Source organism: Podarcis pityusensis, assembly GCF_964106645.2.
Source record: "Podarcis pityusensis genome assembly, chromosome: 2".
NCBI lineage: Eukaryota > Metazoa > Chordata > Lepidosauria > Squamata > Lacertidae > Podarcis > Podarcis pityusensis.
This window is the reverse complement of record NC_138029.1, coordinates 33,645,749-33,658,142: the sequence shown is the minus strand read 5'-3', so window position 1 is coordinate 33,658,142 and position 12,394 is coordinate 33,645,749. Positions and strand designations below refer to the sequence as shown.

General features: G+C 46.0%; 1 protein-coding gene across 4 annotated transcripts in view; it reads left to right on the top strand.

Annotated features, from left to right (window-relative positions):
- The window catches only part of ACSF2 (acyl-CoA synthetase family member 2), a gene marked incomplete at its 5' end in the record, with an annotated part of 64,382 nt that overhangs the window by 47,463 nt on the left and 4,525 nt on the right, over positions 1 to 12,394 (top strand). For all 4 annotated transcript variants that reach the window (XM_080993739.1, XM_080993738.1, XM_080993741.1 and 1 more), the window contains 2 exons: positions 11,022 to 11,129; positions 12,233 to 12,384. In XM_080993739.1, the coding sequence (XP_080849865.1) occupies positions 11,022 to 11,129; positions 12,233 to 12,384 (260 nt within the window). The remainder of the gene's footprint in view (positions 1 to 11,021; positions 11,130 to 12,232; positions 12,385 to 12,394) is intronic.

The following is a 12,394-nucleotide window of genomic DNA, read 5'->3' as shown; positions in this document are numbered from 1 at the left end:
GGATAAAGAAAGTATTCACAGGCACAGGTAGTGTTCAGACTCATAACAAGCAGTTAAATACAATACAGGTGTATAGAATCAATCATCACATAGTGTTGGACTCAAACTCCCATCAGCCCCAGTCAGCATGATCAGTGATCAGGGTTGATGGGATCTAGAGTCTGATAACCTCTGGAAAACTTTTAAAAAATCAATTTAAAAAACAGTAAAAGCACCATCAGTAAAACTAAGTTCAAGTGGCAGTACTTAAAAATGCCCTCTGGAAGAGAGCAGAGATTGGGCCAGGCAACCTCCCTGGAGCAAGGTGTTGGTGCCACTGCAGGAAAGCCTCTGCTCCTTGTGTCCAGTCTCCAGACTTCAAATGATGGAGGGACACAGAACAAAGTCTCATTGGATGATATTCATGGTTGGGCAACTTCATATCACTGGAGACAAATCCCAAATCATTTCTGGCTTTAAAAGTCAAAAATAGCACTTTGCCTAAAAGCAAACTGACAAACAGTTTAGATGGTATTATATCACAGTTGCACGCTCCAATCTGTCACTTGTAGTTCATGTTCTGGCAGCTGTATTCTCGTCTGGCAGAAGCTTCCAAGCTGTCTTCAAAGGCATCACCATATAGATCATACTATGGTATCACCTTGCCAACAAAGGCCTGTATAGTAAAAGCTATGGTTTTCCCAGTAGTGATGTATGGAAGTGAGAGCTGGACCATAAAGAAGGCTGATTGCCGAAGAATTTATGATTTTGAATTATGGTGCTGGAGGAGACTCTTGAGAGTCCCATGGACTGCAAGAAGATCAAACCTATCCATTCTGAAGGAAATCAGCCCTGAGTGCTCCCTGGAAGGACAGATCGTGAAGCTGAGGCTCCAATACTTTGGCCACCTCATGAGAGGAGAAGACTCCCTGGAAAAGACCCTGATGTTGGGAAAGATGGAGGGCACAAGGAGAAGGGGACGACAGAGGACGAGATGATTGGATAGTGTTCTCGAAGCTACCAGCATGAGTTTGACCAAACTGCGGGAGGCAGTGGAAGACAGGAGTGCCTGGCATGCACTGGTCCATGGGGTCACAAAGAGTCGGACACAACTAAATGACTAAACAACAATGGTAGGCTAACCTGGAGCTGATTGAGGTATAAATAATGGCTAGGTCTGACTTCCCGAAGAGAAGGTGTGGCTGGTGTTTAATACAGAGCTGGTAAAAGGCACCCCTAGCCACAGCTTGGTCATCTAGGAGTAAGGTTGGGTTCAGTAGTACTTCTAAGCTACAAACCTGGGAGTGCCATCCCGTCTACTCATAAACCACCTGCAGTAGAGATCCTGGCACATTAGGCTAGTGAGAGGGGAGTGGAGAGATGTGGAGTTCCCTTCCTTCCATTTTTTAGCAAAAGTGGAGGCAGAGAATAGAGCACATAGTATCTGTGCACTTGAAAGGCCAGCACAGAGACACAGCACGATGTGAAGCAGTACCCAATAACCCCAGGCCTTGGTCCTTTGCCAAGTGGGGACAGGACGGGGGGTGGGGGAGAGAGAGACTACAGAGGAGTTGAGGGCAGAGGCTGGAAATGGAACATTTTGAGCTGGTTTCTCGCCAGATGCTGTTGGCTGTAGCAAACAACTAAGACCTGGGCATATACAACTGTGAGCTTGTTGAGGCTTCCACTGCTGGAGCTGGCTACAAAAGCCAAGCTGGCTGGGGTGTTTACGGAGGCGAGACAGTCTCAAGAAAGGGAGGAAATCCAAGGACTGGTTTAGGACACAGAGGAGGGATTATTCACAAGGATGCCTGGCTTTTTCCATTGTTGAAAGGAGGTATCGCGGCGCATGCGGCGCAGGGCTGTTATGCACACTGGCCAGGCCTCTTGTTTTGCAGAGGTACATTTCAAAGGACTTTTTAACTGAAGTTGGAGGGCTTTTTTTGCACCTTGGGGTGTGTGCGTTGATTTTGGGTCATAATTCCAGGCAACTTTTACTACTGCCAAATGAACTGTGCAACATTATTTTTTGACAACTTCCCATGAAGTTCTCTCAGAAGTGAAGAACTGGGAAGGTGGCGAACTCACTCCTGTGATGCCCAGTGTCCTGTGCTGTCCATAATACATAGCCCAGTACTCACCTGAGTTCTCAGCTTTGTTCTTTTACCTGCCTGGAGCTCTGGCTTCCCGGTGTGTCCTATTCTTCCACCCCTCCCACTGCAAATGTCCAGCTCTGTTTGCTTCCACTACCTTTGCATTCTGGACATGCTCTGAACTTCATTCCTCTTTCTAGTGAGCTTCTGGCCTCCCACTGTTCCCTTCAGTGTAGTCTACCATAGGGCTGGGCGATATCTGGTTTACAACATCATTATATATCACCAGCTAGACATCAGAATATACTGATATATCCCAATGTCTGAAATAAAGATGGAGCTTTGTCGGGGCATTGTCTGGCTTCACAGTTTTCCCACATTGGGATTTTTGCTTACCACACACGCACAGACACACCATGATTCTATATTGCCAGGTCAAAAATTATGAAACCGATATCGCAATATGGACTTCAAACCGGTTTTAGATGATATATCACCCAGCCCTAAATGATATATTGCCTAGTCTACAGTTGTAGCCAGCAAATTCTGGAAGGCACCCCCTGCAAAAACAACACTGCCAGCATGGATTGCCATGTGCCCAGATTTTCCTGGACATTTTTGCGATTTGCGCCCAGACCCTGCTTCCGACTGCAGTATTCCGGATATGTCTGAGAAATTCCGGATGTATGGCAACCCTATTAGCATAGGCATATGATTGCGCTCTTCATGGCTCGCCTTGTGGCACTGCAGAGATTAAACAAGACCCACATGTTTTCTATTCAGAACATATCAAGCAAGGCACAAAGGCTGTAATGGCAGTATTTACCAGGAGATGCTTTTTCAATCCCCTTGCAAGCCTACTGACTTTAAAATTTAGCAAAATGGAAATTCTTTTCTCCTGGAAGTTTTTTGGGCTCTCCTGCTGCTTTGATGTGGGTAAGCTTCTGCAGGAGGTTTGGTGTAAGGGGAACATCAGTAAGAGCCCATTATGGGATGGCCTTAAATGGAATCACCTCTGGACTCTCTGTTGTCTGAAGCCTGAACTTCTTGGTGGCACTCGCTCCAGCGGGATTTAGTGTTTGCCTACTAACTTTCACAGTTCTTTACCAGGGATGAGTAAGAGCTGGGCAAAAAGCAGGCAGTGATTCTTCTCACAAGGCTCACAGTTTACCTAGTTCATGCCAGTGTCTCCTGGGTGGCATGCGGTCAGGAAGTGACAATGGCTCCTGTGTCAATTCTCCTTCTGCACCAGGGCAACAAACACATCACTTTCACTGGACCTCTATTCAGTCCTCTTGCTTGGAGGCTCCCATGGGGCCTGGACCAGCAGGATGGTCTCAGAAGAGGCAGGATTATCCCGCAATCCCCTCCTTCTTAATTGATTAACAGTTCTGCAAACATTCCCTGCCATAGAAGTGCGTGAATCAAGTGGCCAATAATTTACGAAGGTCAGACTCCTCGCTGCCTCTCCGCAGAGGCTCTTGTGGGGTAAGCAAATAAATGCACCATTTTCAAATCAGCATAAATATAGATTTCAGTGGCATCATAGCTCAGGGTTGTTTTGGTCCTCCTAGTTTTTTATGTAGATAGTCCACTTTCCCCCTCCCTTTTTTTTAAAAGCACACCCTTACGTTTCATTAAAATTAACACATGTACCGTCTGTGTGACACCCCCTGCCCCCTGTGATACATTGCAACATGGTTTGCAAATAGCAAAAGTCTGAATTCAGCACATGGTGCAAATAAAAATTCATGACTGAAGTCACTAGGTTGTTGTTGTTGTTTAGTCGTTTAGTCGTGTCCGACTCTTCGTGACCCCATGGACCAGAGCACGCCAGGCACTCCTGTCTTCCACTGCCTCCCGCAGTTTGGTCAGACTCATGTTTGTTGCTTCGAGAACACTGTCCAACCATCTCGTCCTCTGTCTCCCCTTCTCCTTGTGCCCCCCCATCTTTCCCAACATCAGGGTCTTTTCCAGGGAGTCTTCTCTTCTCATGAGGTGGCCAAAGTATTGGAGCCTCAGCTTCAGGATCTGTCCTTCCAGTGAGCAAAGTCACTAGGTTATTATTTATTAAATCTGCATACCGCCCTTCATCCGTAGACCTCAGGGCAGTTTGCAACACAAAATGGCACCATAAGAAACACAAAATAAAGGTAAAGGGACCCCTGACCATTAGGTCCAGTCGTGGCCAACTCTGGGGTTGCGGTGCTCATCTCACTTTATTGGCCAAGGGAGCCGGTGTACAGCTTCTGGGTCATGTGGCCAGCATGACTAAGCCGCTTCTGGCGAACCAGAGCAGCGCACAGAAACGCCGTTTACCTTCCCGCCGGAGTGGTACCTATTTATCTACTTGCACTTTGATGTGCTTTCGAACTGCTAGGTTGGCAGGAGCAGGGGCTGAGCAACAGGAGCTCACCCCGTCGTGGGGATTCGAACCGCCGACCTTCTGATCGGCAAGTCCTACGTAATAAAAATAAAAACAAAAGCAAACTAATAATTCCTCTTCCCACAACACATTGTTTCACCCATAAGTTCTAATGAGGATAACAGAAGAAATGATTTCAAGACAAATGCCTGCTGCTAGGATAAATGAGTGCCATAGAAAAAGCGGGCGAGGAGAGAGAGAACTGGTCTACCTGTCCTTTCCGTGCACTTGCCCTTACTGTTTTCTGAACGCTGGGATAATCCTCCCAGTCTCAGACAAATGGATTAGTTACTTAGCGAGGGCATCTATGAAGGCATGGATAAAACAGCAAGTTAATGTCACATACTTTTCTGCAACGGCTGCCAAGCGGCACTTCTGAAGCTCACGTAGGAGCTGGAGAAATACTTATGAACCACAAGAATGTTAATCATTCTGGAAAGTAGATTTAGCTCCAAGCCACCAATACAGAAGAATAACAGGAGGTTGGTTTTCAGCATGGTAGAAAAACAGCCTGAGATCTTCAGTGGTCTGGCCAGGTCCAGTGGGTTGATATCTTTCACATGATGTGTATGAAGACAGGGCCATTTGCTGAAAAAAGAAACCCTTCTGATGATGCAGGTTCTTTTCAGGCAAAACTCTGTATGTAGCAGGGCTGGATTAGCCATTAAGCAAAATAAGCACGTGCTTAGGGCATCAAGGGAAGGGGAGCACCAAAGAAATTTTCCATTGCTGGATTTTCAACATTAATAGTCAAATATTGCTCAGCTTGAGTGTTCCATTTTCTCAGTTGAAGTATATTGAAAACCCCAACAGAGCAACTATGCAGCAAGGTAGACTGGAGGCCTTATCTCTACTAAGTATAGAAGCAGATGTGTTATGTAAGATTAGTTCTGATCAAAGACTTTGCAATTAGAAAACGTAGGAGAATTTTTTTCAAATGTAAATAAAGTGGAAGTATACAAAAATAAACCATTCCCATCTTACTGTAGGTTTTGATTCATTTCAAAAAACAACATTTTGTTTTATGCTTTATTGATGTTTATCATTTGAATTAGATCTATAAGGAGGCACCCAAAAAAATTAAGTGCTTTGGGCCTCTAATGGCCTTAATCCGGCCCAGGTATGCAGATGTAAAGGAGACGTAGAGCTGTGTGTCATCAGCATATTGCTGACAATGTACTCCAAAACTCTAGATTACCCCACTCAGCGGTTTCATGTAGTTGTTAAACAGCATGGGGGATAAAAGTGAACCACGAGGAATCCCATATTGATGGCTCCACGGGGCTGAAGAACATTCCCCAAGCAACACCCTATGGAAACGACCATGCAAGTAGGATTAGAAGAACTGCAAAGCGGTGCCACCGACCCTTAAATCAGACAGTCACTCCAGAAGGATACCAAGGTCGATGGTACCAAAAGCCACTGAGAGGTCAAGAATTAACAAGGACACGTTCCCCCTGTCTCTCTCCTGACAGAGATCATCAGGCAAGGTGACCAAAGCAGTTTCTGTGCCAAACTGAGCCTAAACCCCAATTGAAATAGGGAGAGAGAGAAAATCCCTAGAGCCCACACGCTGAGCGGGTGTTGCCCAGCAAGCAAGGTGGAGAGTTTAAAAGCACTTCTCATGCTGGGTAATCTAAGCACACCTGGTGTGGAATGAGCTTTCAGCTCCCTGGCTTGTTTGGGGGACAAGGCCCACTCAATGTGCCGGCTCTCAGAGCCTAGGGGTGCTCCTGAGACATCTTGTGGGAACTTTGATGGCCCCGCAAGCATCCCAGAGCCAGCGCACAGAGTGGGCCTTGCCCCCCAAGAAAGGTGGAGAGCATGGATAAGGCTCTTCCATGGAGCCTCCTGATTCAGAGACGGTCTGCCACCAGATACCTGGTCCTGGGGGATGTACACAAGATTCAGAGCTATGGTCCTGATGACCTGCTTGTGGCATCTCATGTGGGAAATGCAGTGCTGGACAATATGGGCTTTTGGTCTCATCCTGCAGGGCTGCACTGAATGTTCTTAACTGCACAGTCATTCATGCCTCCAGCGGTTTTTACAACTGCATAAAAGGAAACATAGACAAAATTTATTGGGTGCATTCAGGGAAATAGGCCAGGATGCAAAGTAAGCAAACCCTGTTTCTACTTTACATTACAGTGGTACCTCGGGTTACAGACGCTTCAGGTTACAGACGCTTCAGGTTACAGACTCCGCTAACCCAGAAATAGTTCCTCGGATTAAGAACTTTGCTTCAGGATGAGAACAGAAATCGTGCGGCGTCAGCGGGAGATCCCATTAGCTAAAGTGGTACCTCAGGTTAAGAACGGACCTCCAGAATGAATTAAGTTCTTAACCCGAGGTACCACTGTACAACTGACATTATTTATTTCTGGGACTTAATGACCCACCAGGTTTAGCCCCAGAACCTGTTTTCACTGCTTGGGCTCAGCTGTAGGACATACGAAGAAAGAACAATATAAATAGAAAATGCCCCTGAGCATGCGCAGATGGTTTTCCCTCTGATATTAGGAGGAAGGGCTTCTAGCTCAGACGGTGTAGGTTTGAGCCCTGCCAACCTTCTCTCCGCAGGGTCTGCATACCATTATCCACAGCAATCCAAATCAGCCCTTCCAAATATAGGATTGAAAACATATAAGACTTTGTCCTGGGGCTTTGCACGTACCCAGACCCCGAACGGGACAGAGCTATGTGCCAGTTTCTTCCAAGTAGACAAGGACAAAAAATGTTGGGGGAAACGGGGAGCATTATGCCAAGGGAGGATCCGGAAAGAACATTGGTGTTGATTTCAAGTCTAGACAGAATACCCAGTGTTATTAGAGGGATAATTAAATCCATCCCACAGGGCAAGAGGGGACAGGACCGGTAGACGGCTCTTTCTCTCCAAGTACTTCCGTTGGTTTATTATTTTATTCCCCTGTCTGCCACATTGTCTTTGAAGTTCAAAAATTACTCTTGTTTTCTAGCCAGGTCTACCCTTTTCTCTTAAGCCAATATCACTTTATTTTTGCCCTGGTGTTTTGAAAGGACTTGAAACGTGGCTCTTAATAGAAATGTTGTTTGTGTCAGGCTGGCATAATGCAAGCCTGGTAATAAAGGTGGACATCTCCTCTACATCCAGCAGAAGGAGGGCAACACTTTGCAGTACAAATGTTAGGAAATTGTAGTAACACATTCATGTACTACCCGTGATAGTTGGTTGAGTGACGAAGGGAGCCATCATGATGGAGAACTGTCATCATCTTTGGGCACACACACTCACTTCTTTCTGCTCAACTCAGGTCTCTGATCAAACAGGGTTTTTGTAGCATTTTAAGCACTTCTGAGCTTCCAGATACTTTTGTCTGCAACGGAAGTCGTCATTCTGGCTACTACTTTTCCCATTTTGATTTGCACCCGCCCAATTCCTGTTCTACTGAAGAATGGCTAGCAGGGATGGGTCCTTTTTCATTGCTGTGCTGTAAGGAGAGAGGCGCTCAGTCCCACATGGCACAATTGGGGAGACACACCTGGCAGCCTGTTCCCCCTGAAAAATACCATTGCTTTACATTTGTGCCTGCTGTTAGAGCAAGGTGGTGCCTGCGCTCTGCCCATTTCAGTGATCAAAGTCCAGAGGCAGTGGCAGCTCAGGAGTGCCGCTTTGCATTTGTGGGTGTGTTGCAGTTGCTCACAGTTAAATCTTTCCCTGTACCCCTGTCCTCTTTGCTATTAGCTTGAAATACCTTCCGCATGTAACACATTTAAGAGTGTGTGTGTGTGTCTCTTTGGATATTTCACAGCACACTCTTTCTCATGCTTGGCTGTCAGGGGCTGGACTGAGGAGGAATGGTGGAGACCTCCCCTCCCCCCTTCTCCTGAACCTTCCCGAGAACAGTACAGATTTAGAATGGTGGTTTGCAGAGATTGCAGAGGGGAAAAGCTGGGGAATACAGTGGATGCTCAGGTTGCGAACGTGATCCGTGCGGGATGCACATTTGCAACCTGCAGCGTTCGCAACCCACGTCTGCACACGCACAGGTTGCAATTCGGCGCTTCTGCCCATGCGCAAAGAGCAATTTAGCACTTCTGCGCATGTGCAACCTCCGAAACCCAGAAGTGACCCGTTCCGGTACTTCCGGGTTTCGGTGGTCTGTAACTCAAAAAGACGCAACCTGAAGCAGCTGTAACCCGAGGTATGACCATATTGGAAGAGGAACAGCAGGAAGAAGAAACACCGGGGGAGAGACAGCTGACAGACTCAATGTCTTTGGAGAGCATTCCTGAGCCCCCTCTCCCAAGACTAGGCATGCATTGAGAGTAGTAGCACAGAAAGCTCAGAGACAGAAATCCCAGATCCGCCGGCACAGGAATGACGTAGGATAAGAGAGACGGAGGGGGCGGAGCTTTACTTGGAGCAATGCCATTATTGAATAAGGACTGCCTTCCTTTGTCTCTCTCTGTGAATACTGAATAAATTACGTGGTAAGAACTCTTCATGTTTATCTGCTTCTTTGGATGCCGCCAGGGGAGGGATAGGATTCCCTGAACCTGGACATTGGTGGCCTTGGTGGCAAACTTGAAATTCAGAAGCAGATTTTAATCTTTGCTTTACCCTTTGGCCATTTGCTTCTTCTTGCTAACTCCTAGGACATCTTGACTGTAACCATGCAGCTCGCTACCTGTGACCAACAGTATCCCAAGCCTGTGAGTAATGTGTCTCCGTCTCGCACCAAGGAGTAGTTTGGGGTGTATCTTTGCTTCCTCTGAATTCAGGGCCTCTCTCACATGAAGTTGGTAGAGTAGCCCTTCACTGGGGATAGTGTAAAAACAGGCTACATTTCCAGTATCATCAATAGTAAATTACCCCTTAGATATGCCTGGAGGAGTTTTCTGCCGGCGCAAACACAGAGTGAGAGAGCCAAGAATAAAACCCAGGCACCCCTGAAGAACAGCCCTGCCCAGTAAATCAAGGCTCCTCCAAATTGCCCCTTTCTGAGACTCCAGAAATGTTTATTTCATTCTATTTTGAACACTGGCTTACACTGGCTAGTGTTTAAACAACATTAGCAGCCGAGGTTTTATAGCAGTGTTTAGATTCAAATAGTTCTGCTAATATGTTTCTTATTCCCAGTTTAGCCCAGGGCTCTGCATTCCCTAAGAAAGAGGCACTTGTCACCAAAAATAAATTGCATGCCTGCAATATTCAGAACGATTCTTGGTAAATCCACTAAATGAGATGATCCATTTGCCAAATAGTTGCGGTTTGAAATTATTTTCAGCCAACTATGTGATTATCTTCTCTATGACCTCTTTTGAACTAAAGGGGTTCCAAGGATTTCTCCAAATGTTACCCTAGCGCACAAATGATACATGAGCTTAATTTTAGCCACCAGAAGAATGCTGCACCTATAGTTCAGGACTGTACAACTTTTTAAAAACACGTCAAGTGAATCTGAAATAGGGTCTTTGCAAGATCAGGCATGGTCAAAGGAAGTCTTAGAGTACTTGTGAATTCATCCTTAAAATGTCTCTCCAGAAATACTGCTTCTTGGTGACCTGTTTACTGAGCGTTCATCCTGATTTGTTTTCACAAAGTTAGCCAAGAGGTATTAGGATGTTGGCCATTTATCCAGCACTCATTCCGATATGCTTGCAGGGAGGTTATATGACATTGCCTCAAGCAGTTGTTCGGTCCCATTCGCTTTTAGCAGATTTTCCTATCAGTCGCCCTTCTGTGCCCTGTATCTGGATGAGAACAAAGACCTATCGAGTCCAGCGTCCTGTTTTTTTAATCATGGCTAGTCAGGTGTCTGTATGCTCTCGCATGACACATGACCAGTGGTCCATCTGGTTCAGTATTTACTCTGACGCAGCAGCTTCTCCATGGTTGCAGCCATCTATGAAGGAATGAAGTGGGAACACTCAGGTACAAGTATGGGATACCTTACTAATCCATAGTTTATGGCTTTAGGTTTTTTATGAATGTGGAGACCCACAATCAGGACATGAGGGCAGGAGTCCTCTTAACGTTACAGGTGGCAACCATTTTGCGCCCATTCAGTTGATGTGCAACTGCTGACGGATGGTTTGTTTTGGACCCAGAAGAGGGTGGAATGAGGCATAATGGGGCAGAGCGGGCTTATGCATGCGCCGCTGGTGCACAAATGCCCACAACACAACCCCCATGCAAATTGGGAGTTCCCTGTACTTGATCCTTCCTTCCCATGAGATACCTCCTTTCCTCTCCTTGCAGGGAAACAAATTCTGCAACGATCCAAATATACCAAGAGGTGGGTGAAATTTGCAGATTAAGCTGGCGCATGCAAACTTACATTGATGATTTGTTTTGCTCGAATAGCGTGGACTATAGTGGGGCAAAATAAAATGCAGCTCCCTGAAAGACGGTCGCTTCATAACTTCCCTGATATGGTCTTATCTGCTGCAGATGGGAGCTTTTGCCCATAACACTTTAGCACTTATTCTGCATTGTTTAGTTTCTCTCTCAGCTGTTTTGTTTCCTTTGTGTTTTGCAGGTTGCATATGGAACCACAGAGAATAGTCCTGTCACCTTCATGGGGTTCCCTCAAGACAACATTGCCCAGAAAACAGAGACTGTGGGATGTATTTTCCCACATACAGAGGTGACTGATTCCCTTTGTTGGTGTAAACTGGGGAAAATGGGTGAAATTGCACTAAGTGCTTGGCCCGTGTCTTGAGCAGTCCATCCCCCATACCTGAATTCTGTTTCCTGGGGTAAAATCCTAAAAAAACCTCAACAACTTTGGGGTAAAATCCTAAGAAAAGCTCAGCAACTTCAATCCTAAAAAAAGGTTCACAACTTTGGTCGGCCCTTTGGTCAGCCCTCGCGGCCCTTCACTTCATCAAATCTGGCCCTCTTTGAAAAAAGTTTGGACACCACTGGAGCATGACCCATCCTCCCTTTCTTTAAGGAATGTGTGTAAGTGCAGAGACAAGTACAAAGCCAAGGCTGCATTCAGCAGCATTGGCAGGAGTGTGAGATATTCACTGAGAAGAGGTTTTCCTCAGTGCAAGGTCATAGTGGAGAAGCTGATGGTTACATGTTCAGTATAGCATGAAGATCTAGCAAGGTAAAGTGCTAGTGGATCTCTCTGTGTATTCGTATGTTTACAAGGCTTACTTCTAAGACCAGAGGAACTGTATTATGGTAGATTAGTTCATGATGGACCAGCACCTCTTAAAGTTTATGTAGCTAGTGTGTTTATGCTTGTCTTGTCTCATGAGGCAACAAGCACTCTAAGCTGAACCAAGTGGGAAAGGAGTTGTCTTAACTGGGAACTCTGGAAAAGAATGACTACGGTGGTACCTCGGGTTACATACGCTTCAGGTTACAGACTCCGCTAACCCAGAAATAGTGCTTCAGATTAAGAACTTTGCTTCAGGATGAGAACAGAAATCGTGCTCCGGCAGCGCAGTGGCAGAAGGAGGCCCCATTAGCTAAAGTGGTGCTTCAGCTTAAGAACAGTTTAAGGTTGAGTACGGACCTCCGGAACGAATTAAGTACTTAACTGAGGTACCACTGTACTGGAAAGAAGGAAGACTCTGATGTTCTGCTGAAAGACTCTGTTAATCACAACACTTTTGCTGTATCTTCTGTTGTCACACCCTCACAGTCTCTAACCTGAACATGCTTCTGTTCAACTGATCTCTTTTATTATGCCACTCCATGCCACCATTAATGTTTCTGTTTCCTCTGTATTAACAGGCAAAAATTGAGGATCCCGAGACAGGGGAAATTATCCCACTCAACAGCCCAGGAGAACTTCAGGTCCGAGGTTACTGCGTCATGCTAGGGTACTGGGCAGACCCCAACAAAACCAATGAAGTGATGGATGATGAGAAATGGTACAAGACCGGGTACGTTGGG